Here is a 27,738-nt window from a genome sequence, read left to right on the forward strand (position 1 = left end):
ATATAGCATAGCACTCAAAATGGAAATATGGGAATGTGTAATTGTTCGCACGTGCAATCAGACTTTGTACTTAAGTACACACTTAAAAGATTATTCTTATGATATAAAACACAGATGTAAAAACAAATATGCAAAACATAAAAGACACTCAGCTGGGTAAACAGCAGTACATTGCCTTTGAGATGTCCACGGATTAGAGTCACATATACCAGATTGTCCATGGGCATTCTATTGTATTATATTGTATTGGAATACCTTTTCCTCACAAAAATATTCCCTTTTACATCTAATATTTCAAAGTTACATACACATTGCTCATTTTCAAATAGATATGTCTTCTAGGTAAAACTATAACTTTGCCAGATTCTAGCATTGTAACAGCCCGCATTCTAAATTACTGAGTTAGTGTTTACGAAATTATGCCTGTATCATAATATACCTTTTTCATTGTGTAACATGCACATTCATATGTGCACGTTAGTTTGTTGTATTTCGGAAAAAAATCAGAAAGTGTTGAACCATGTTGAATTTTATTCACCTTAATCTAAAGCAGGTCATACATACACATTCAATACAAATGGAAATATACATGAATTTTAAATAAACCACTATGTTTCAAAATACTAAGACAATCAGCATTTAAATTTGTTTCCACATGATTACGATGAAAGTGCAATCGATAAATTGCGATCAGAGTAATTATACATAGTCTGTTTATCAATGTAACGAATTGATTAATGAGCTATCGGAATTAAAGTATGTAATCTAACAAAGCTACACACCGGCTTCATACGCATCCTTGACAATATCTTTCACTGAAGAATCTTCACAAGTTGTGAAGTGAACCCACGAGTCGCATATTTTCTGGACGGAAACTTTTCCATTTACGGACCCGTACGCGTTGAATAAATCAGTATCGAGTTTAATATTTTCATGACCAGCAGACCGAAAGGCAATTACAAATTCCTGTTCCGTCATTAAACCATCATGGCTTATATTAATAATACCAAAAATAGTCTTCATACATGTAACCATTCTTTGTTTAAAAATTTCCTTGTCAGCCTTGAAGTCATCATTCTGCATATCGACGAAATCTTGTTCTGATATTGGGCCTGGTCCCTGTCGGAAGACGTATTCATCCCACCAGGTATCTAACTGCTTCATTATGTCCTTTTTCTTCTCCGCTTCAAGGTGGTGTAAGTGGGCAAATTTGACACTATGAAAAAGAAATGAATGTAAAACTAATATGAATATGTCTATTAAATAGAAACCGGTTAGCTTCTAATATGCCGAAAGCCTGAACCAATATAATGTTGCTAATTGTCCGTTGAAATATTTATTTTGCGTTCTTTGCTTTCAGATAGTTTTCTTATAGATTTTGTTATCTAGTCACCATATAAGTTTTAAATCAACAGAAAGGCTAGGGTACATTTCCGAAAGCACATATCAACCAAAATAAAACCAAAAATCCCTGCATCTCACGATAGTCCTGCTACATGCAGAATCTTTAGTGGAAAGATATAGGAGATGGATTGCTTACAAAATCAAACAACTACATGTTGTACATTTTAGTAATATGCAAAATACAAAAATTGGTAAAGGCTATAAAAAGTGGTTAAGTTGGTGAGTGGAAAAAGCTGGGAATAATACTAAACACGGAACATTCTTCAGTGTCATGATTCAAAAATGCTGAACCTCGCAAACATTTATTAGCATTTTGTATCTGGCGAACAAACAGCTGTTAGTCATTATTACGATAAATATTTCGAGGGGTGAATGCGACAAAGTGCTAAGTGCATTTCATGAAATTTTACAGGAGAAGGAAAAAAAATTCCTGTTGCTTTTTTATTCTGACAGCTGTTGTAATATTTTTAAATCTGATTAAAATCAACTTTATTTTTTTAAATCTAGTGGAATTTTTAAAGAAATGTCTGACAGAAAAGAAATTTTAATCAAAATGTCACTTAGAACTTTTTCGCACTCCAAATAGATACAAATTTGCAAAAAAGTTAAGCGCGACAAAATTCTAAGTGATTTTATATTTTATTATTAAAGGGACATAAAATTCATCTTTCTGTACCCAGTTTTTTGTAGTGTTTGAAATCATTGAATAAAATGAACCTTACTAAAACCATGTCACTTAAAACTTTTTCGCAGTCATTTTTGTGTACTATTCTAAAACTTTGTGACTTTGAAAAAAGTCTAAGTGACATTATAAGTAAGCCCTTACAATGTATAGGTCATCCGAAGTTTTTGCTTTTGAGCTTATTTTTCTTTAGAAGGAAATATTTTTCATGTATCTAGTAAAACAACATGGTGTTTGATGGCTGGACACAAGAAGTGGGCCCTTTAATTTCTTTCACAGTAATCAAAAGTAATGTTCACTGTACAGAGCATAGCATAACGAATGAAACTGCTTTATCTGCGGATTATCTTTTCAATAATACATGAAAATATTTATCACACTAAGAAACAACACATAATTGTTTTCCATTTTATTTATTTAAAGCTTTTCCCTATAGAAAATTCATGCGGGATCCCAGTGGAATCCCAGTGGAATTCACTGGGATTCCACCGGGATGTCGAAATCCCGCCGGGAATTCATTCATTCACCGGGATTATTTTGCAAAGTACCGGGATATTAGTGGGATTCCCGTTTAGCATGGTGGGATCCCGATGTATGTAGCGGAATTCCCGGTAGAGTTCCGGGATAATCAGAAAATAAATACCAGGCTGGGATTTTTATGCTGAGACCGGGATATCGGAAATATGAAATTCCGACACATCTATAATAAAAGAAGTAAATGTGACCTTATACTATTCTAAATACGAATAAAATCTGAAATATCGATTTCTTAGTGTTGTTATAAAGTCAAAATATTCGAAATACCAACAAGAGATGTCAAAGGAGACGGTTCGCTCGACTATATCTATTTATATTTGTAAAATGAGACATATTTGAGGAAACAATATCTATAGAGCAATAATTGGAATGTGATCAATACAACAAACTTGGAAAACAGTTTAGGTTTAGGTCAAATCCTTTTACTATTGACGTGCATCAAACCTTTATCCCGTAATTCAAAGTAAAAATGGGACCAAATTTATCACCTTTTAGTTTTATGTATCTTAAGCCATGTGAATGATGATGTATGACACGTATTTTAAGTTCATATAAAACCCGTCTTGCAGAGACAATACATCAAAACGTTATTCTGAAACTCTAAGTAAAAGGGAGGACAATCCATGCAATATCTGTGCGAGACGTATGCTCCAAGTGTCGTAAGATGTTGTTGATGATGACTGACAAATCAATCTAGTAAAAACGGATATTAAGCGAAATGCACTAAAACATTATTCAAAGTACGGAGGCAGACGTCGACGCCTGGGAGAGTAGTAGTTCGTATATTCTACAAAAGAAAAACATATTTTTTATGAAATAGTAAGAAAAAAGTCCTTTTAATCCGCGTCATGCTTTTCCTTTGTTTACAAAAATTCTTTTCTATCAATTTCTTGTTGGTTAAACGATTACGATAACTCGGTACATGTATTATAGCAACACATTATCTATAATAAAGGGAAGTAAATGTGCCGCTACTATTTTGAATATAAATAAAAAGTAATTGATTATCTCCCATTCTTTCCGGCCTCTTTTTCTATTTCAGTCAGAACATTGGGAGAGATGCGTGTTGTTTAATATGTGCCCTCAAAAAATTGGTCGATTAACATGCTTAGTGTTATAGACAAGAACTTAGTAGCATAATTTATGTAAATCAACCAATGTTTATATAAGTATTAATAAACTAGGATTTCACAAAAAAAAAACGACAAAAAGCATGCAATTAACTGCCTTTAGATTTTTTTATACGTGTTTTAGTTATGCTATAAATATTTTGTAATCTATGAAATAAATTATCAAAAATAGTATTTCAGAAAATACGACCAGAATGAAAAAAAAAAAACATATTACTTGTATTATGTACATTTGAGATATGACTGATAAAAGTTAACAAGAGATGAAACTAAGTGGAAAGTAACACTTATTGCTGCATATTTCACAAATAGAAGCCAATGTATGTTACACTTATTTGTTTGTAATTATTTTAAGTTAACAATGAAATTAGTTGCAGAAGTAGCATAAGAATCTGTCTCTCAGAGAAACTTTGAATCTTCATTCTTTTCTTGAAAACCTGAAGGCTTCTTTAATGTGGACATCATCTGTTTTAGTTTGTAAAATATTTATTATTTTTATTATATTAAACATTAAATCAGCATGTGATCGCAGACATTAATAACTGGGAACGGATACAGTGCGCCTTAAGACGGAATGCGCACAAGTTGAAGTTACTGTGTTCCGTTTCGACATTCTATTTAATATAATGTTCAGCATTTTCCTCATTTATTTCGTATTTTATACCGATGATATTTCTATAACTGATTTCATGAATCGTGATTTCACATCCGTCAGACTGTTTTTATAAATTGTTCTTTTTTTTCAGTCAACAAGTATCGATATCATATTTTCACATAACAATCTTTTGAAGTTGTATCAAACTTATGGAGATCATTTTAATTAAAAAGCCATATTTAAATTAACTTTAAAGGGACTTAACTACAAATTTTAGGCGAAGAATATATATAAAAGATTTAGAGCACTGAAGCGTTTAAAAGTACTGGTACACAAATTTGTTGCATAAAGTTTTGCACGAAATGCCCATAAATAACCCAAAATATTGTGCAGAAGCTAGTAAACTGTTGCAACATTTTTGAAATGCAGAAAATATACATTCTTTTTACCAATATCTAACTTTTAGCTCGCCATATCATTTTCATGTGTCATATATTACAGTTTATGACAAAAGTTGTGGAAATGTATATCTTGACAAATTTCACCAAAGCTGTCCTGGCGGGTAGCTTTAATGTGACGTTGGAGCGACAAATATGATATTGAGTTTGGAATACAAAGTTTCCTTCTTTGTCTTGTTTCATGAAAAACCCAGACGTAAGATACTGACTAATTTGATGGTTATTTTTTCTGTTAATTAAACGAATAGAATTATTGTGTCATCGAATTTATTTTCTTATAAATTTACATTACGCTACCCCTACCCCCAAATTAAACGACAGAACAATGCCGTATTTTTTTCTGTATCTCCTATTATTTTGTAATTAATATGAGCCTCGCCATGAGGAAACCAACATAGTGGCTTTGCGACCAGCATGGATCCAGACAAGCCTGTGCATCCGCGCAGTCTGATCAGGATCCATGCTGTTCGCTTTCAAAGCCTGTTGCAATTAGAGAAACCGTTAGCGAACAGCATGGATCCTGGTCAGACTGTGCAAATGTGCAGGCTGGTCTGGATCCATGCTGGTCACAAAAAACACTATGTTGGTTTTCTCATGGCGCGGCTCATAGGACAAGCTCATTTTTATTCCATTTTACGTGTAATGGTATTAATCAACGTTAAAATCACGTTGATCAAGACTGAAATTATTTATCTCGCAAGTTAATCATAATACATGAAGAATCACTATCGATGTTCATGACATAGTAAACATTTACAAATTATCTTTTATTGAACAAGTACATGTACCTGTAAAAAATTCCACCAAAACTCGCTATTATCTATGCGTTAAGAAAAAACTCAATACTTATGCATTTGATAGCATTTAGGTAAGCACATTTTAGGCCGATATATATGCCATGTATTGTTTCTTAGGTAATATTCGAGTTCAAACCGATCAGGCTTTTGAAAATCATAACGAGGTATACCGTCCTCGGAATTGATGAAGGTTAAATATATATATATATATGAAGAATATTTATTTTAGTAATAGCAAATGACGCGGTATTGTAATCGCCGAAGAATAATTCCTTGTGTAACTATATAACCATGTATTAATTATCTAATTTATCTAACTTTATTACAAATCCTGATTTCGAATATAGCTCATAATCTGAAAAACACCACGGGCAAATTGCATTTATTTGTTGTACAGATGTTGTTGCTGTGAACAGGTTAATTCATTCAACAATTTTTCTAGTTTAAAACAACATTCTTTATAAAAAGGTTCTAGCTCTGAAGAGAAGTTACACTTGCATGCATAGACACAAAATAAAAAATTATTCCATAGAGAGTGTTTTTGCTAACATTAGAAACCTGTCAAACATTACAAATATGAGTACAGTATATGCTAGATGCTTAAAATGTTAAATGTTCCGTAAAACGTAAAAAGAAAGATTTATTTTCGTTTGCTTTTTACGGTGTCCCGTTAGAGCTACAGCCGCATAATGTGAGCTCGAAACAACGTTACTACGATGTTGAAAAGTCGAATTGACGAAACATGTAGTTTCGTGATTTCGACTTTCCACCACCGTAGTTTAGTGTTTTAATCATCGTGATTTCGACTTTCCACCACCGTAGTTTAGTGTTTTTATCATCGTGATTTCGACTTTCCACCACTGTAGTTTAGTGTTTTAATCATCGTGATTTTGGCTTTTCAACATCGTAGTTTCGTTATCTCGACTACATTGGACACTTTGGCGAAAACATGTTGTGCTACAAAGGGTTTAATGGATACTTGCAAATTTATGAGTCTGCTTAATAACCATAATTATCGACTGAGTAAAATCTTGCTCATAATTATATATTATTTTATCTGTTTCATACAAAGTTAACAAAAAATATATATCAGATAATCTGAGCCAAGAAAGACTGGGCAGAATATGAGCAATGATTGAAAAAAAAATAAAATAAAAAAGATCATCTTGTCGGTAGCCAGACTGACCTTTCCAGTTTTCCTTGATTCTGTGTTTTCCACAAGAAACTGTCAGAATCACGACTAGACTAGCTCATAGACAATGATGCGTTTGTTTTAAGTTTTATTCTTGAAAGTGTGAATGTAGCCAGTCTATATCCTGTGTCCAGTATCATATAACATTTAATAATACAATGCGTTCTCTATCGCCAGGTCAAACATGCAACTCATGTCTTCTTATTTACGAGACATTAGGAAATGTTCGAGTACGTATATATGTGAAGGAGATTTATTTTTTTATTTTCACTAGCGTCTGAAGTGTCAAAACTCAGAACGTTACAATTTTTAAACATTTATTAGTTCATAAGGATTAGATACGCTCACATCTTTTATATCACACAGAAATTATGATGTAATTTAGCGACTGCTTTCTAAAATTTCAAAAATCATCATTGGCCTTTAAAACCAAAATCTGCCATCAAAACATGTGTATAATTTCTTGGAGCGGCAACATGCGCTGTAATTATCTTTTAGAATGTATGAACAGAAGCATGGTATTTCTTTATGCAGAAAAAATGGCATAAAATACTAGGAGAAATGTTGTTTAATTTTTAATAAATTTGTAAGGAAACAACACCAGTAGGCCTTTGAGTTTTTTTTCTATGATTCTTAAATTTCGCTGCAACCACTATCAATGTCCAACATATATCTATATACTGCTATAGGAGTCTCAGTATTCTTATATCTGTATCGTACTAAACTTGTTATCTGTTATTCACATGTGACATTTATTAGTGATTGCATTGATATTAATTTTATTTGTTAATTACAATACTTAAAGACATGTTGTTGCAATATACGCTTTAAAATATTACGCAAGAAACATGTATAAAGTAAGATTTTTCGATACCCGATTTCACATATTATGTGCATATCAAATCCACAAATCAAACGTGCAGGTACGCATGTCAAATTATAAAATCATATGAGCATTTAATTGTAAAGATCACAATTTCATTAAATGCACAAACTGAGCACAATGATTATAACTCAAAATATGCATAAATTGTCAAACGTATCTTCGTGTAGATTCGGTAAGGCGTAGAGGTTGCGGGTTGGAAATCCGATGAAAGCGGCAAGGACCGAAGTCCCCACTGTTTTTACAACACGCGAAGCTGGTCAGAAATGATCAACATAATTATGTACATTGCGAGAACATTCTTCTTGACTAATAAAAACTATTTAGATTTGCTGACATTAGGAAAATTATCGAAAATAGAGAAGTGTTTTCGTGCTTCAACAGGTATACCTACACTAAAAATGTATTTATTTTTAAATACGAAGTAGGGAAAATAAAGAATTCGAAAAAAACATTGTCAGAAATAGAAGTGTGTAAGAGTGAGAAAAGTTGTCGCATTGCCATCTACATGCACCAAATTTTTTAGTTCTTGTAATAATAGAATGCTCATTTTATAGATAGTGTGTGTAGTGACATACTATTTCTGTTTTACTTTTTCTGTACATGTTGTGGAATTGTATTTTGTTGATATCTTACGCATAATCCGCTGGTTTTCATCAAATGATACCCTTGTTCGATAAGAAGAACTGCATGGGCGAATGCCCAGTAAAAATAAGTAATATCGATGATAAATGGACGGTTCTTTGATCTTATTTCCATAATAATAAGACATGGCATAATTTTACTTTCTGACTAACACAGATGACGCACGTAGTAAATATACTTGAAATCGAGCGAACCGTTACTTTTCAGGAATACATAGCTCTTTAACATATTGCCGGGATATCTAAAATAGCGCAAATTTTGTAAATTTGTAAAAAGGTATATCAAAGTTAGCTTACAGGCAGAGCACATTACTGTTAACGTGCAAAGTAGTGAGTTCGATACTCAGTCAAGGAAAAAGTTCTCACTTACGATTTGTTAAAGACAGTATTTCTGAAGGGTAATTTGTTCTGCACCTTTGGTCCATGTTACTTGTGCATTTCAGGTTAGAGCTGATAAAGTATCCAGAATCACTTTAGGTCAATCGTCCGTCTTTAATATGATTGACATACTGTTCTTAATTAAGAAATAGTATTATAGCAAACCCATGTTTTATAACGCAAATAGCATGAACATCAATAAAAAGGATAAAAAGGCAATATGTGACCAGATCTGGATCAATGTCTTTATGAACAGGAAATCCTGATGATGATAATGATGATGATGATAATAACGATGATGACTTTTGTAATAAATATCGGGTGAAATATTTCGATGATTAGTATGAAAATATATTAGCTGTAATATTACTGCTGGTAGCTTTTTAATAATACATAATGGTAAAAGTATCTGTTTTAATGGTGTCTGATTTGTGACATTTTGTTATTTCGTTCTGTCGCACTTACACAACAAACGACGTTATTGCACTCCGTCTAACGTCGCCACTATGGCACGCGGATTGCACAATAAATCCAAAAACCTAGGTTCTCACTTCAGATCACAAGTTTTTCAGAGAACCTAGGTTCTCAGAATATTTGTGCAAATGGCCATACGCCACGACAAGTCGCCTCGCCGAACACTACCCAGTTCTACAACTTATATCACTCATTCTCGAAACCTTATTTCTGATGGAATCTGTCGCCACGAGGGTATGAGAGAAGATGCCAGTTTCCCTTTTAAATGTTGAGCGTCAAGCAAGGGAGCTACTGGTACCATTTTACGTCTTTGATATGACGCGACCGGGGATCGAACCCAGGAATCCCGCACCCCAACGGACGCTCTACCACTTGGCCTTTAAAACTGAATTGTTGATTGCAAATAGCTACCTGTATTTTCGGTTTTTATATGCTTACTCACTTACCTTAAAATTGAGAACACCCATGATCAGAGTTGTTAAAAAATAATGTTATCAACTGCGTGCAATTTTAATGCAATCATCGCTTTGTTGTTTTGGTTTTTTTTTATCTATTCTTTCCCTAACAGTTGTATTATTAAATTTTATTATCTCCCTTTAACTTTCGATGAGACTTTTATATTTTTTCTTATATCACCCTTTTCATTAATAACTAAAAGGTTCTTTGAGTATTTTTTTTTAATTTTTACAGTACCCAATATTGATTTAATTTTAAACTTCTGTCACAATGTGATGTAATTCAATTATAAAATTTTTTATTCCTGAGCAAAAATGTGTTTTAACAATTTTTGTTGTCTCCCTTTTTAAATGGTACTGTAACTGTTTCTGCCTGCTTCGGAAGTTTTGTGCGTGTACACATTATGCATTTTACAATATTTTTGATTGCTGCAAAGTCTTTTTAAGACGTTTCCCGTATTTTTAGGTTACGTCATTGCATACTGTCTGAAAATATGTACAATTGAAACTGCTTGCAGTGAAAAATTAACATTTTGAAAAGAAAAAAAAAGCTCAGAAGAATTATGCTATTTTTACCTGGAAATTGAACTTTTTATATCATTATTGATACATGTACTATTAAATATATTAATTGAATAAAATAAAGGCATAGTAATGCAAATAATTTCGTTGCTGTTTCTATTGTAATATTGTTAACGGGACACGCTGATACTTCATGCATGTGGTTTTTATACATATTCGGTTTCAATCTGCGGTATGAATGAAACAGGGCACTAATGATAACAAAATACTATAATTTCATGTTGTTACTATATGTAATGACCCACAGAAAACTCCTTTCTTTCAAAAATCAAAATATGTCGAACATCAAAATTTAACTTCATATTTTGTTTTTAGTCTAGCTCCCGTCACTATGTTTATTCTTATGTACATATATCAGTTTCCTTCATTAAGAGGGAAGTAACTCCAGAAGGTTGCTTCTACATTGACATTTTATTGCCCCCGGCTCCAAACATAGGTATGGTTCAGCCATCAGATAAAATTGTGCTATTTTAGAGGCTTAAAGTTTTCTTACAAAATGTTTCCAGTATTTATAAAAAAATAACCTTGCAGTCAGGGAGCCAGGCTATTTTGTTTTCTGCACCTTTATTTACAACGTTTAAAAATGTTTGATAAAAATCGATTCGGTTTTACCACCTTTGTTTTCTTCTTCATGTATTCTGCAACAGACCCATCTAAACGTCAGTTACGATTGACCAGGTCACTAGTGAGATAACTCATTACTTTGCTTTGTATTAAAAAGTCGTTATCGCCAGGAAACGCCAGTAAATTCTTTGAAATTCGGACAAGTACTTCAAAGTCTACAAGAAAGACAAGAGTTGTAAAATGTTTAGTGGAGTGCGTGAAAATTTGATCCGGCTGTGTATAGTTGTTTACATGTACATCTTCGTTTCTCACAGTAGCAGGAACATTGTGGCGTAACAGCAAAAGAGAAAAGAATATACTAGGAATATTTATCTCTCCAATCTATCAAATGTATCTTTGATATCAGTTTATACAGCTGATATAATACATATCATATAAAAGTATTTGTAGATTGCAAAATTAGCTTACTATAATAGACAAAGATTCGCATGCACAGTTAATATGACATTTTTAATTAAAAATACCGTGTTGAAATATATCGAAATAATATCGTTGCGTCAGAAAATCACGAGGCGCAGCGTATAACCGATTCGTATTTTTGATATATGTTAAAACATGGTTCTGCTGTATATTATTTCGATTAGATGATATATGGAAGCAGTATATCATGGCGCTCGTTTTGACAAAATATAGAAGGTCTGCGTCACGTCAACTCGTAACTGTATTTTGACAGTGCTAAATACGGGAAATATGCACGTCCCGCGGAATAACTTTGTAGTGCGAAGACGTCTAATAAGTTCGTTTGCGCGCCTAATTTTTAGTTTGTGTAACATCATTTTGTCATATCATTTCGGTTCTAAGCCTTCTTTAAAAAGGTAGATCAAATGTAGTTGAAATCTTTCTCGGCGTCTGTATGTCACAAAATAATATATCAGCGTGAATTCAGATTTGCTTTTTTATAGAATTATCAATGGTTTTCCACATGTCATTTCTTAACTAAATGATGAGAAGTAAATGATAAGTATGGCTACTGCGTCGTTAAACGTCATATTATTTGTGTTTGCAAATAAATTAAATAATTTTAATGAATTTAAAAACAACCAAGTATGAACTACTTATCAGACATAGTTACAGATCTTAGGAAGCTAGAGGTTTAATTAATCTCTCGGCATCCATATCTTGTACCATTTGCTGTATTCTTTTTCGGAGCAAAGTGATTGTTAAGTGTGAATATTTATAAGTGTTAGAGCGGGCGAGAGAATCTAGCACTGAGGCCTCAAGTTGCTCAAATTGTGTAATGGGGTATTGGGGAAGTTGGGGGTGTTAGGGGCTGAAGCACCCAGATTTAGTCATCCGCACTGGGAATACGCCATTATAGGTAGTCCTGGACTAACTTACTGTTTGCTTCTTAAAACGAAATTATTGTACATTGGTGTTTTTCAGTGTTTAGAATGTAAGTCATCGTGGTAAAAAGAATCTGCGTTGCTAAACATCGTTTTATTTATTTGTAAAGTTAAAAATCAGTTTTAAAAACAACTGAATCTCTTTGACTTGTTATACCTTTATTTTTTGTTTTCGTTTCATGTAAATTATCAATATGGTCGTTTCAACCGGGAATATTTATATTTAAAAATTAATCGACCGCAACCAGTATTGTACGTCTTTTTGACATACGTTAACTTCTGTGGGCCATTTAAATAAGTTGCCCTTAATTCTAATTTCAAATTTAGTGTAAATCATAGTTTGAATTTTGTACACAGAGCCTTCAAGGTAGTTTATTTGAAACCTTCTTTACTAGGTGACTTGCAACCCAGTTGTTTCATGCATACATGTATACTTTTATTTGTATATCATGACATACCGTTTACAGAACTAAGACTGGACTGGAACATGAACGTGGATAGATATGCTGATCCAAGCTCCTAAGAATATAAAATATTCAGCCTGTTTAACAGTTTCTAAGTAATTAAATTATCGATCTCGATCGGAAACCTCTAGTACTACCCAATAACCCACATCCAGCCCCCATCCTACTCCCTAAATTTCATAGATATTGAATGAGTTGCGAAAACGGATGGCACCTAATCAGATGGCATCCCTATCTGACCTTTTCTACTTGTTTCAGAATAGACTATATTCCTATTTGATTATTCAAAAAATAATTTCGTAAGGATCGAACATTTATTATCTTCAAGTTGTGCACCCACACCCAGCCACCCCTGCTCATACACCCTCCCCATCCTTTTTTTATGGAAGGCCTGTGCTTCATGCCAATTGCCAAGTGCTAATGATTTTTTTTATGCCAAATGCCAATTAATTTACGCTAAATGACAAAACCTTAATGCTTCGTGCTACATACCAAATGCTATGTTCCATAATTATATTGAATGCTAAATGCCAAATGCTCAATGCTTAATACATCAAATCGCTAACTGATAAGTGCTAATGGTCATTTTCTTTTTGAGTTAATGATCTGTATCTTTAAACTGATAAACACTCCTTTGAGTTATGTGAAACATATCATGTTCTATCAGTCTGATTTGAAGCCATAAGAACGTAGGACTGAATCTGTTTACTCTGAAATGTCTAGAAAATAGGTTTTTAAAAGGAACAAAATTATGTAATAAGGGCCAATGAATATTTGAGGTTAAACTCATTAGCCCTTTAACTGAAAGGAACACTTAGCAACTAGCATTTGGCATTTATTGGTTAATACTTCGCAATTCACGATTAGCATATATCAATTGATAATTTCAATGTGACAGTCAATATTTGACAATAAACATTTAGCAAAAAGCATTTTGAGCTTTCTGTTTGTCATCAGCATTTAATTTGGACATTTAGCATAGCGCACCGGCCTTCCATACACATCATATTAAATTCTTGACGAACTTCTATCACGAGGGCTTCAGGCGATCAAGGAATTGTTCCTGTGCATTTAGTTGAAGACCCATGCACCATGCTAATTGCCAAATGCTAAACGACATTTTTTAATGCTAAAGACCAAAGACTAAATTCTCAAATATATGAAAATTAATAAACTTTTATGATTACTTATCATTTTCAAGTAATGAAAATAACTTTTACTGATTTGAAAAATAAAAATGTTATACCAGTCTTAGTTGGGACAATAACATGTTGCACCAGTTATAAGAACACGGAAACGTATGTATTTGCTGTAAAATGTTCACTAAAATATTTAACAGAGCGAATTTCAATTAACACTTAGTAATGAATATTTGGCATTTATTGTTTTAACAATAAGCATTTATTATTGACAATTACCATTTTGCAGTCAATATTTGATAAGCATTTGACGAACAGCATTTTGCATTAACGATTTGCCATTTAGAATTTGACAGTTAGCATGGCGCATCGGCCGCCCATAGGCATATAGCATTTGAAATGTTGCATTAAGAATTAAGTACTTGGTATGTGTGCACGACATAATTGGCATTTAGTACAAGCAAGTTCCTATTTAGCATTTGGCAATTAGCATGGTGCACCAGTCTTCCATTGTAATATTTGTCATTTCGTTTGAAAATCATTTTGCATAAAGGTATTTGGCATTGATATTTGGTTTCTAGCACTTGGCAATTAGCACTGCGCACCGGTCATCCGTAGATACATTTATAGGAACATTAGAACCAATTTGGTAGAACTACCCTGCACTGAAAGGAAATTTAAACTCCCAATATGGTATCGCTGAATAAGGAAGAAAAGTCCAGTTATATGCAACGCATTTAGTTATCAAAGTCATAGAACTATAAATTTGAAGTACTTCATTTCATATCAGTAAAAAATTCAACAAAAAGAAAAAAAGTCTAATGCATGCATTAAACTTTAGCGTATCTATATAATACTGACAGCTTACAAAAGGTAGTGTCATCGAAACACATAATCTGTCCACATTTTTTTCCAAACTATTTATTTAACTAACATATTTTTCATACTCTATACGTTAAATATTTCAAGCCGATATTTAACGAGTCATCTCTTAACGTCATTGTCCTTATGTATTGAACCTAAATGGCATGTAAATGCTGCATTAATCTTTCAAGTGATTATAAACTTATGTATCAAAACCTTTAAATATATATTTTCATGAGGATTATAAAATATTTTCATTCCAAAAAAAAAAAAAAAATCAGTCATAATTGTAATTAAATCTTAATAATATTTTCTAATTAAAACAGACACTTTTGGTTCATTATTGAATGCACTTGCTAATTACTAGAAATCCACGAGCAGACGCTTCTAGATTTCTAGACTGGCTCATAGACATAGATATAATTATTTTTCAGTTGTATTTTATTCTATTTTTTAAATACGGCGAATAGAACAGGTCTTTATCTTATCTTATTTTCAATATGATAATCTTACAATCGAAGAAAAACTTTAGAACAGACTGGCTTTTGAAATAACATTGAAATAAAACTCAAATAAAAAAAAAAAAAAAAAAAAAAAAAAAAAACAACAACACTATTATCAGTCTTGTGACTAATCTATTTGATTTCCTACACATACAAGTATGAAACTGCAACTTCTATGTTATTTCAAAACTGCTTTTAATCAATTTTGTGCTCTCTTTAAAGTGACGTTTATAAAATATGCTTTCATTATAAGCAGCAGAAAAAAGAATGGGGTCGTCTAGTCTGTATTCAGACCCGATGTTTTCTTCACAGGAGATAATTATACAAATGTTGCATAATTATGCACGCCTTAGATAATAAAAGAGTTAGAGAGGAGATACTGTGTACAAGTAAAAGCGAAAAAGTAGAAATTTAACAAGAAAAAGATTCAAAAAACAAACGTTAACATTAAACGTTGTGCAAGAAGTTTAGGGTATGGTTGCTAAAAACGTGCTACATTTTTGACTCCGTCTTTAGTTGCAATTGAAATATCTTGAACGTTCACTTAGCAGGTACATCATAGAATTATATGCAGTGTAATGATATGAAGTAAACTGAAAGCGTAAATTTCTGTGTATTTGACTGCATTTCCTGTAATTTACCGACTCCCTGGTCCGCTATCTAGGCATTGCATTATGGTATACATGTAGCTCTAGGAACACTAATACTCGTTGTTTAACTATTTCTATGAATGTGTAAGAAATATATAATATTAAGAACACTGTGTCAATGTGATAAGAACGTTTTTGATAATATAGTCGGATACTCGTTATTTTATTGAGAAGTTACTAAACAATGATGTTGTGATCGACGGGAAAACAATTATTTGCGATGTCTAAACATGAATGGGATTGATTAAAAGATCAAAAGACCAATACTGGAAAAGCTGATGACTGTAAGTGAATATTTATATATCATTTCATGTCTTTTACGATATATTTTGTATTTATTTGAATACCATGTGAGAATACCGTAATTGTTGATTATCTGACGGTGACCTTAATTAGCTCAGTAGGTATAGAGCGTTGGTCTACGGATCTCGGGGTCGTGAGTTCGATCCTCTGACGGGGCGTATGTTCTTCGTGACTATTTGATAAACGACATTGTGTCTGAAATCATTAGTCCTCCACCTCTGATTCATGTGGGGAAGTTGGCAATTACTTGCGGAGAACAGGTTTGTACTTGTACAAAATCCAGGTACACTGGTTAGGTAAACTGCCTGCCATTACATGACTGAAATGCTATTGAAAAAAAGGCGTTAAACCCAAAAGAAATAAACAAACGTAAGGATAGAACTGCGATTTATTGAAATCTTACATCTCGATCAACAATTCAGTTTGCATTTATCTTCAAAAACAAATTCTTAACAAAACTGTTATTTACTTCAGCATAGAAAGGCTATGTCAAAATTATTTCATTATCTCGTCTCCCTAGATTTTCTTCAAACTGCGTTTGGAAAAGATTTTTTAATTACTAGTTATACATGTTAAATGTAGAAAAGTTCAACCGCGTCATTGATGACATTTTTGTTTTCAATGGTAGACCTTTAGACTTTTATTTGAATAGAACGCTGTACTCATAATTTGTTCATTTAATAATATCTGAAACTCTTAACATTAGATTTTTTATTTTTACTTTCGAATAGTGTAGAATTTTTATAATGGTAAATGGTGCATGTGTTGCAGTTATCATTGTCAAATTATTTGATATTGAAATGATTCTTTTTTTATTGCTATCAATATTGAACATCTTATTTGAAATAGGCCAATTCATTATAATAATTGCACAGAACCGTCACAAATTAAGATGTTGAACGTTTGGTTCACTGCTTGCACTGTAATATCGAGCCTTGACATTTCTGTTCTAAGTAATGTATTCTTTTTTTTTTACTGCGTATAAATAACTGTTACTTCGATTATATTCTCTCGTGATGATTTCGCTTTTACGAAGTGATAAAAAGATTTTATCAATTGAAAAAATAAATAAAGAAAATAAATATGAATATTATTCCGTGAAAAGAAATTTAAATTTTCGTGCCTTGAAAAAGAATCCTTTTCAAGTTAACAAAATACTTCTCGTTTAAACCAGATACTATTTTGTTTTTACTCCTTTAAACAAAACTGCCAACTTCCCCACTTGAATCAGAGGTGGAGGACGAATGATTCCAGACACAATGTCCTTTTATTAAATCGTCACGGAAAACATACGCCTCGCCGAGGGCCCGAACTCACGACCACGAATTCCATAGAACTGGGCTCTCCCTGTTGAGCTAAGCGGGCGGGTTATGATATTTCGTTTTTACGATATGATACTTAAACATTTCAAAATATAATTTCGATTTTACGACGTTATATCAAAAAGTATTTAAGATCGCAAATAAAATTGCTGGAGGTCTTGCGAAAAAGTCATTGTAAATTAATAAAGAACAACAATTTAAAATCTATTAAATTGCATGCTACATTCTACAAAATCTAAAATAAAAGATGCTCTGATTTCGTTGTTGTTTGGGGTGGTTTTTCGCTACTTTTACAGCATTGTTTTAAGCAAAATATAGTATGTAATGATTATTTGTAGTACGTATTGTAGGATATAGTGCAATCTAAATGTTATTTACGATGTTTCGAATACTTATTTATTAGATCAAATATTTTGTAAAGTAATTATCATGATTATTGTAAAATACATTGTAGGTGACAAAAGGCGCTAATCGAAGAAGAAAATATCAGAGACAAACAATTACACATGAATAAGATATACATGATCAAGAGAAGAACAAATATACATGCATAACATCACAGGTGCGTATACAGCTGTATTTTGCATCGACAGTCATGTTGATTTTCGAAGGGGTTAAAAAAAATATTCTAAATTTCATCTTTAGAAAAAAAGCAGAACAAACTAGCCTTTGACAACAAACAGCCGGCTGAAAGTACTACATCTATTGTTTAGATAAAATTGAATTTGATCAAAAATGCATAAGACACTTTTGTACGAATTTTCAACATATGGGATTTATTTTGCCCATTACTGAATTTAGGATCTTTTATTGGATTTGTGTACCTTATGCCATGATTGTTCTGTTTATTCAAAATAAGTAATACATTATTTAGGAGATGATCATACGAATACCAGAATTTGTTATTTACTTCCAGAAACCTAGCAAATTATTTATTTACTTTACATCTTAGTTTCGTTTGGCTACCGACTAGAAAAACTTATTTTGTTATATATTCTGACTTCTTCAGACTTTGCTCTGATTATCTAGTATTTTGAGTAGACAAGGGACATAATTATACAAAATTTGAATAGCCTCAGGAGTTATGTCATGTGAATAAAACACAGGGTCTGAACACAGACTAAACTTAGTCCAGCTCATTCATAAAACCTTTATACTTTTATGTGAAAAACTATGGTAGACAAAATCATCTCGAGGTGAAAAGTTTGAAAATGGTCGTGTTACATGTATATTACGATGTGAAAATATTTTTGCTTAGCTAATGATATACCAGTTCAGTTTGTCTATATTTTCTTTTATAGATTTAACGTTGTCTATTTATCTGTCCCAGGCATTGTTTTTTTCTGTACATGTACTAATTTATTATCATCTAGTTACTGACATTTTTAATTCATCAACCAAATGTGGAAAACTGGATAGGATAGAACACTACAGAAAGTTCATTTAATTAGCTGCATTTTTAATTAAAGATGTAAGCAAAACTGTGTTTTGTTTTCAAGCAAAACCTTTATCTTTATTTGCAGGTCTAATATTGAACAAGAATCGGAAGAAAGAATAGATTTAGACATTTGTGAAAGGAACAATGGAAACTTTGGAAGTTTACTCTTTCTGAAACGTATAACTACAAGAAAGATGTGATCATTGTATTAGAAACTGAATTTTCCAGTCTTCTAGCATGTCTAGTGGTTTAACTAGCATACCAAGATATATACCTTCATGTTTTTATACACTTATCTTTTTCATATCTTTTTTTATTTTTATATTATATTTGATCGAAGTAGCATTGAAAAAACGGGAATATATAAATATTGTATGTGATACTGATATCTCATTTTGATGGAATATAGCGGAATTGAGATACATCGGTTGGAAAAAAGCGATGCGACATTGACTCGGCCCATATGTTTACTCGTATAGAATACCTTTTTGATCTTATTTGAAATTCCTATTTAAATAAAAACTATCTATTTGTATTTATTGGATCGTTCGACAAAGATTAAAGGTGCAAAATAAAGACAAATGAATGGACATAAATCTTTAAAAAGACTACACATTTTGAATTATACTACTAAACATTACGATAGCCGTGTAATATTCCTTTGAAATCAACACATGTACAGAGAAACAAATGATTGTTTTTGTATTTTCTTAGACTGACATGGGTGGTCATTTTGTCCTACTTTCGTGTTTATCGCTTTTCCGTAATCGGTCGGAAAGTCTTCTGGATCACGTGATATTTAAAATTGTTTCAAACGATCGGATATCCGTTTAGACGCGCGACAAAATAACTGTATTTCCATGATGGTAATTATACATGACCTTCACGAAAAATATGAGATATACCAATTTAAGTTTAAATTGACAGTGACATATATTAGGCCAAGACAATGTGTTTAATGTCTAAAATCTTATTAAATTAATCTAGCCATATGTGCATAAATCAATTTATTTAGGTAATTTTCAGTCACATTTTGTTTCTGCAGTGTAAGCTAATTATTCATTTATATTCTTAAAACTATGCTGAAAAGAGATTAACTGCAAAAGTTTGCAGACGAAGTTGCGAAAACACTTTTATTCGGCAATGGCCTGAATTGTCCTCCCTAAAACTTGTAGTATAGCTGTATATTACCTGTATTATAAGAATGATTTTCATGAAGTTTTTGTGAGTTACAAAATTGTTGATTTCCCTGTGCTAAGTTTGTAAAAATCACGTTATCGTTTGGGCATATAATATATTTGCATCTATTTTATAAATTATAGCCTCGTTTCGGAGGACTCTTCCGAAAAAATCCGAAGATGCGCGACGGGTTCGTAAGCAGTCGGAAAACATACTTTCCGTTTGACATAGGCAACATTTTTTGTTTATTTGTTACTTATTCTTGAACATACTCATGACTTTTTGGTCACATCCGATGCAGTGGGTCATATTTTCAGTAAATAGGAAGTCTCAGCTACAAACTCTGGTTTTCTTAAAATACTCGTTCGGGTTTTAGTAGTGGACCTTTAAAGATATCAGGAAATTATAGCTATATTTCTTACGAAGCTTTTAAACTTAGTTACTTACAGATTATATGTATGGAAACTCTTGAGAATTAGTTACTTTAACTATGTTTTCCATTTTAAAATTAGAAAGCATTTGTAACGGGTATCAGATGTAAATTGTCTCAATTATAAAGCTTTGTAAGTACGACTGTTTAATGGTCAAAATAGTAGGAAAGCTTTTACTGGCGAGGAAACCCGGGTTCGATTTTTCAGTCGGACATATTGTTTGTTAATTTAGCATTTTTAAAATAGTTTAGAAACAAAAGATCTTGTTCTAATACTCATAATATGACAAACTTTCCAGAAGGATCATTCTTAGCCTATAAATCTGGAGTCCAGGTGATTTTTTTTTCTTTTTGTTTTTGTTTTTTTTTTCTTATTATACATTTCTCTGTAAACCTATTGTATTTCTTCTAAATTGCATACTTTTACTCTTTATAATAAATACGTTATTATTATTTTGAGTAAGCATGCAGCTGAAGCATCTTTAGTTCAGCTGCTTTGTCTGTTTGGGCAACATCAAAGCGTATATATCAACACACACTAAAAAATAACAGATAAAAGTGAAAACTGTAAATTGAAACATTCGCTTTTATCTTATTTTAATAGATAAAAGAAAATTATAAAGAGATTCAAACCAGGAACTAAAGAACTAGGAAATTCTACACGGTCGGGTCGGCATAACGCTTTATCAAAATTTCTAGTTTTATGCATGTGCAGGCTTTTCATTTACTTTGCAAATAAGTTATAATTTATAAGCAACGATAAAGATGTTTACTAAGAGTTAACATAATACATACACAAGATACTGGACAAAATTAATAGCCACGGATAGGGTAGTATTGATACAAGAACACCTTTATATTTTACTCTGCGGGTCTTAGTCGTGTAACGTATCGTTGACATTACTGTTGTTATAATGATATCTTAAACAATGTGCGTCATTTCAAGTCTATGATTCACAGGTTTTGATTTATTCATGCTGATGTTAAGGATCTGCCACAACATACATGCTTGTATTTGTTAAAGGGAGCAAACTCGAATAAACGGGTTCAATTTTAATATCTATTTATAATTTTGAGTTACGAAGAAACCAATTAAAGGGAGCAAACTCTATGAAAGATAAACGTCTTATTCTGTATATATTTTGTGCTGTAATGCAACTTCTGTTGTTGCAGACTTACTGTGTGTTTCCTATTGAGTACTTATTTTAATTAGAAATAATGTACTGGTAAGACTATATAAGCACAAATATTGTTAACATATTATTTACATTTTATAAGGTAAAACATTGTTAATATTATTAACCTGCAAAGATTTAATTAAAATTTGTGAAATGATCGTTAAGTTTTCGTCTTACGACTTCCCTGTCAAAAAGTAAATCAAGATTGTGTGGAAATATTATTGGTGCAATAGCTAAAACTAACATCGCATTCGTTTCTGCAGTCGATATGTGTGCTTGTTTTAGTAGAATTATTGTTATTTTGGAGAGATTTGTATTTTTTCACGTCGTCTTTATACAGATTTAGCATGAGTTTAAACTCGTTTTTCTCTCCAGTTAAGTAGGTATCATTTTGATTAGTAATCATTGTCACTATGTGGTATCATTGGAGAAAAGACTCAGAGCAAAGGGGAAATGTTACAATAAACTAATTTACAACTTCATTTGAAAGAAAATATAAAACGTGGTGTTAATTTGCAACCATTTAACTTTAAAACCTGTGCAAAGACATTTATTTCTCTATGTAATACTGGTAGTTGATTTCACCAGACTTTTTGTTGCGTTATTTTTGTTGGGATCCTGCTGTAATTCAGCGGGATTTCAACCAAAAACGCTCTGGGATCCTGGTTACTCCCATAGTCTGTATATACTGGGATCCCACTGAGATCAATTGGGATCCCAGCGGAATTTCAGTGGAATCTTACCGGGATCTCAGTGAGAAAAATTTTCGGGATCCCGGTATATCTCGCTAAGATCCCGGTATATCCCACCGGAATTCCCATATGAATTCCCGGTGGAATCCCACTTGAAATCCGGGATTCCCAATGAGAAATCAAGTGGGATCCCGCCGGGAAAACCAATGTTTCCCACTGAGAATCCCACCGGAAGGCACTGGGAATCCCGAAAATTTTTCCCGCTGAAATTCCCACTGAAATCTTACCGAAATCCCGTCGGGATTTCCACTTAAATTTTCTATAGGGTTAAACTTCAGTAATTTCTCAGACTCACAATTACACTGAACAAAAATGGCTAGCCAATCACAATGTATCTTTTTAAATTATATTCTTTGGCTTAATTAGTGTATCAGTTTTAAGAGAATTATAAAAACTGTATTTCAGACATGATATTTTCCTCAGAGTTAAAAATTCATGCATTCTAATATGACTAGCAATGCATTATTCATCACAACGTTATTATGTTAACATCATGTCAACATGATATTTAGCACCATGTGGTGCTTTCAAATTTGATTCAGTATTTTACCTTAGATAGCATTTTTAAAACGAATTGTAACACTGCACAACTGTCTAGATTAATTTACGCACATACTAATCTGGTATATTTGCTTTACAGAATAATTTGCCATCATTTTCGTCCAAATTGAACTCTTCTGCAAGATTTACCATTTCCAGTCTGGTGTGTATAAACAAAGGAGCATGATGACACGCCATGCATACACGAGGAAACAGTTCCATAATATTGATCTAAATTTTACAACAAAGACATATTAGAAAGGAAATTGTCTATATAGTAAAATTATTTATACAATCTGGCAGTAATAATCATTCGAAATAATTTCACTCAAGCTGCACCCTCATGGAATTATTACACCTGATGTATAACCACCTATCATGCATAAATAATGTTAAAACACTGCTTTGGTGTAAATTATTTCTTAATTACTGTATCACTAGAATTAAATATTTCTAGACAGCTGGTATTGTTCAGTATAATGCTTTGATTCAGTAAAACAGTTCTCTTTCAATAGCAAAATGTTTTTTTCCTATAAAAAAAAAACTGTTTACAATAAATAATGTTTAAATCATCATGCATTTTCCTATTTTGTACTTAGATTATGTTGAGTACAGAAAACAGTGTTTCAATTTATTTTTTGTCCAATGAAGCTTCAATACTTTAATTATTGAGAAATATACTTATAAGTTGGAAAGCTTGTTTCAAGATCTAGCATCTCAAAACAGTATAAATAAATAACTTAACCTGACTAAATAATCTATTATAAGAGTTTAAGTCTCAGTTACACTACACCGTATAGCGTTAACGGACGTTTAACACAATTTTCAATCCATTTGTGTCCATTCGCATGCGTTTCTTTTCCGTTTCTCATGTGGCACCTGCACTCCTTGTTCTGCACTCCTTGTTCTGCGAAATTCGTTCTATCCAGTGGAAAGTTTTGAGCATGTTCAAAATTTAGAACGTACACCACCGGACAGAGTTGTCCGTTAGATGTATGGTAGCAATGCGCTGATATGCGTTTTGTTCGTTACTCTTGCGTTCCCTATTCTGAACTTAACTGGTTCGCATCTGTTCTTGTCAGGTTCGCATTCGTTCTTGTCCGGTGGACCCGATTCATGGCCGGACCACTACCGGATTATGCAACGGATGTAACGTATGTTCAACAGTCGATAACTGACAAGAACGTTTTATCAGTTTCTCATGCATTGCGCTTTTGTTTTACACGGTACAAGTCTGTTACTAATACGGTGATATCCGTTAATTGAACGTTGTTCATCCTGTATATATGCGTAAATCTTGCGGTCATTGTGTGTTTTATGCGCCCAGTACACCGATCGCGAGAGCATCGAGCAGCAGTGGGGAATGCCTTTCGTCACCGGATAACTTTCTGTCACAGTTTTTATATACATTTGGCGTCCGTTAACGCTATACGGTGTAGTGTGACTTACACATAAGGAGTTAATGTCAATCTACGCCACATTGCCATTTCTTTGCAGTGCAGGTCATGCATACTAATAACATACACTACAAATCAGACTGTCATTGTATAACATAGATTCCACTTTAATATTAGGTTTAGATGTTTCTTCAAGATATATTAATGATTTTGAGTTTTTATTTGGTTACAAATATGAAACAGTTTCCAGAGATATAGCTTTATTTTCAGTGTGGAATTGTCAATCATATTCTCTGTGGCATGCTGGCATTAATCAACAGTCACTTTAGGTGACACTGAACCTTTTCAAGATCATTAAACTTTGATTCCAAAGATTTCATTACATGTTCTATGAAGTTCTCCAGATATCACTATAATTATACAAGGCAGTTAACCAACAATAAGACAAGATACATGTGTTCCTAATAATTTGCTGAAAACCATGGTCATGCAGTCATTTCAGTTTCATCATTATAGCAGTTACTGTAATGACTGTGTTAAATGTCATTGAACACTACTGACTACCATAACTGGAATACACTTGTATCTTTTTAATTAGAGGTATTTTTGAAGGTTTTTTGATATAATTCAATCATATATATCATAAATAATTAACATATGAAAGTAAAATAAAATACATTCACTCAAAACGGTAACTGTGCGGGAAATTATCATAACCGAAATACACCCGTATTTTATGAATAAATGGTACTTTTGTAGGGTTTATTGCAGAACTCATTTGTATATAATATAAATAATTAATTTACAAAAGGAAAATAAAATATGATGATTTGTCAGTTTCCGCATATTAGTTGTGTGCTAAATTACACGATTGTTCTTAGTATTCATATATTACAATGTAGTTAAGTACTTTTTGTTTTGTGTGGTAGCAGCACATAAAACACATGACATGCTGCTGAAATAAGAATAAGGTCATTGTATTTGACAGGCATCGTGGGATCAGATTCTCCCTAAGCTGTTGCAACCGGGTATACTGCTTGGATCAGGGGGTGTTTCATTTGTACACCTGACCCAAGAGGCAAGATTTACAACACGTTAGTCAGAACTAGTGCAGTTGTACATATAGTAATACTTTTTGAGTTCAAATAATTATATTTCACTAATATATACTTTTCCCTGTCCTCATTTAGATAAAATTCTTGAGACAAATGTTTGAAATTAAAAAAAAAATCAGACAATTTCATCTGAAGAACTTTAAATGCATTCTGTCACTTAGCACTTTTTCGCAGTAAACAATACTTGGTTTACAGCCACATGTTTACTGTGAAAAGTACCAAGTGAAAAAAAAAGAAGAATAAAAATCAACTGTTTGTCAAAAAAAAAAAAATAATCCTTTATACCAGATACTGATAATGATATCATACTTAAAAAGAAACCAACAAAATGGCACAATTATTGGAAAATATTTGTCACTTGGTACATATACTGAGTGCAAACTTAATATAATTCGGTGCGAAAAAGCGCCAAGTGACGTAAGGCACTTAGCACTGTGTCGCATTCAAATGGAATATCATTTTCACTTAGCACTTTTTGACCATTTTGTTATAAATTCGTTTAATGACTTGCTATAATCTTGATATTTTTACAGGACATGGGCAAGGTCATAAACACTTGATATATGAAAAAAAGTGATTTTTTCAAAAAATGTCACTTAGCACTGTGTCGCATTCACCCCTCGATTTGGTGTGTCTCAATATCCGCCAACTCTATCCGAATAGAAAGTCTTTATAAAATTACTAAATTATAGGTGCCGTCTCTTTTATTTTCAAAGTTATAACTGTGTATGAAGAATGATATTTGACTTTTGTTTCATGTTATAGAAGCAAGTTAGGAAACACTAAAACTTCTGACGAATTGATGTAACAAATAATTTCCACTTTTAAAGTATATATATCACATTCAATTACAGATGTTGAAAACACATAGAGATGGTACTGAAGACCTCAAACATTTAATACAAGTTGATCCTAAAATATTCGGCAACAAAGAAGGAAAAGGAACTACTGACAAATTACTGTAGAGAGGTATCTGTTAGATTTCAATTCTTAATTCCGTAGCAGGGACCTATTTTCATTGGTCTGTTTACGTCACTGTGAAGTGATTTAATTTTGTAGTCTGAGCCAAAATATTTATTTCCTGGAAACAGGAAATGATAGTGAGAAGTTGAATAAAATGTAATTTGTTCCATTGGTTTCTTGGGTTGGCGCAAGTATGAAATCAATAAACATTTGTCCCCCACATCCCCTTTCCCCCTCATAAATTTCAAAGATTTTTCTGTATTAATGTAGGTCTGTGTCCAATTTTTTAATTATTAATTTTGCAGATAAAATGTTATGTAAAAGGAGTCTATGATTTATGAGGTAGTTTTACAAAGTATAAAAAACGAATATTTTTCAATAACTCTGTCAAATTTTCTGTTGTCAAAGGATAAATATGCATAATTTAAAAATAAGTCCAACAGATATATAAATAGAACTTTATTTGCTATATTTGTTTTTATCTAATAAAACATCAATAACTGCAAGATGTAAACGTGTAAATGTTTGTTTGCATGTAGGGCTTGTAAATATTAAATAACAGTGTAAAGATATTGTAAATATTTTACAGACAAAGCAAAAATACATACACAACCTCATTCTCGTCCGTTCGTTCTATTTTACCATCATGTTTTACATCAAGAGACTTGAACCACATTCTCCATTTCGATATTAAGTAATCATTCGCCATGATGATCTGAAATATAATGTTAACTCATTTTAATAAATCATGTCTCAAGCATCATTTAACAATTATACACAATCGTAAGTCACGGCAGTCTGTAAGACTCAAAAATCCTTTGGAAATAAAACAATTATCACGCTTTATGCAATTAATTACTTCAAATATAAATAAACTAAGTTCAGATTGTGGTGCTAAATTATTTTTCATAACTTCTTAAATATATAAAATATATTCCCCAACATTAAGCCATGATGTATGCAGAATAACAATATTACCGCTAATTTACATCAATTTCTGTCTTCGGGTTTAATTTGTGCTTAGAAGATTTTATCGTGGCGGTGGCTTTCACAATGTCTTATATATAGTATTTTGCAGACGTCCTTGAAATGCATTGTAAACAACTGATATATTCGTGTATAGCATATCGAGATTTGCTGCAGATCTGCTATTAGAATGATTAACACATTTTTTTTCTAAACTGATATTAAGTGACAAACGTTGTGCACCATTTATAACATATAATTTATTGTAAACAGAGTGTATGACTTGTTGAGACAAGAATGGAAAAGTAATTTAGCTTTATGACTATGAATTAAACAGTGCATGTCGTTTTTTGTTTC

General features: G+C 32.3%; 1 protein-coding gene across 1 annotated transcript; it reads right to left on the bottom strand.

The window, feature by feature from the left end:
* Positions 1 to 513: 513 nt before the first annotated feature.
* On the bottom strand, positions 514 to 27,539 carry LOC123532351 (sarcoplasmic calcium-binding protein-like). The gene is made up of 3 exons (XM_045313762.2): positions 27,394 to 27,539; positions 27,024 to 27,130; positions 514 to 1,216 (listed from the first exon to the last, which is right to left on the bottom strand). Exons 2-3 carry the CDS (start codon positions 27,122 to 27,124, stop codon positions 775 to 777), a joined length of 543 nt encoding a protein of 180 aa, XP_045169697.2. The 5' UTR covers positions 27,125 to 27,130; positions 27,394 to 27,539; the 3' UTR covers positions 514 to 774.
* Between the last annotated feature and the right edge of the window lie 199 nt (positions 27,540 to 27,738).

The sequence above is a fragment of the Mercenaria mercenaria genome, chromosome 11 (assembly GCF_021730395.1).
Source record: "Mercenaria mercenaria strain notata chromosome 11, MADL_Memer_1, whole genome shotgun sequence".
Taxonomy (NCBI): domain Eukaryota; kingdom Metazoa; phylum Mollusca; class Bivalvia; order Venerida; family Veneridae; genus Mercenaria; species Mercenaria mercenaria.

Excerpts from the sequence above, each read along its gene's own strand:
- LOC123532351 (XM_045313762.2), bottom strand. The coding sequence starts at position 27,124 with ATGGCGAATGATTACTTAATATCGAAATGGAGAATGTGGTTCAAGTCT. Across the intron at positions 1,217-27,023 it reads ACGGACGAGAATGAGGTTGT|TGTCAAATTTGCCCACTTAC; the intron begins GTATGTATTTTT and ends TCTTTTTCATAG.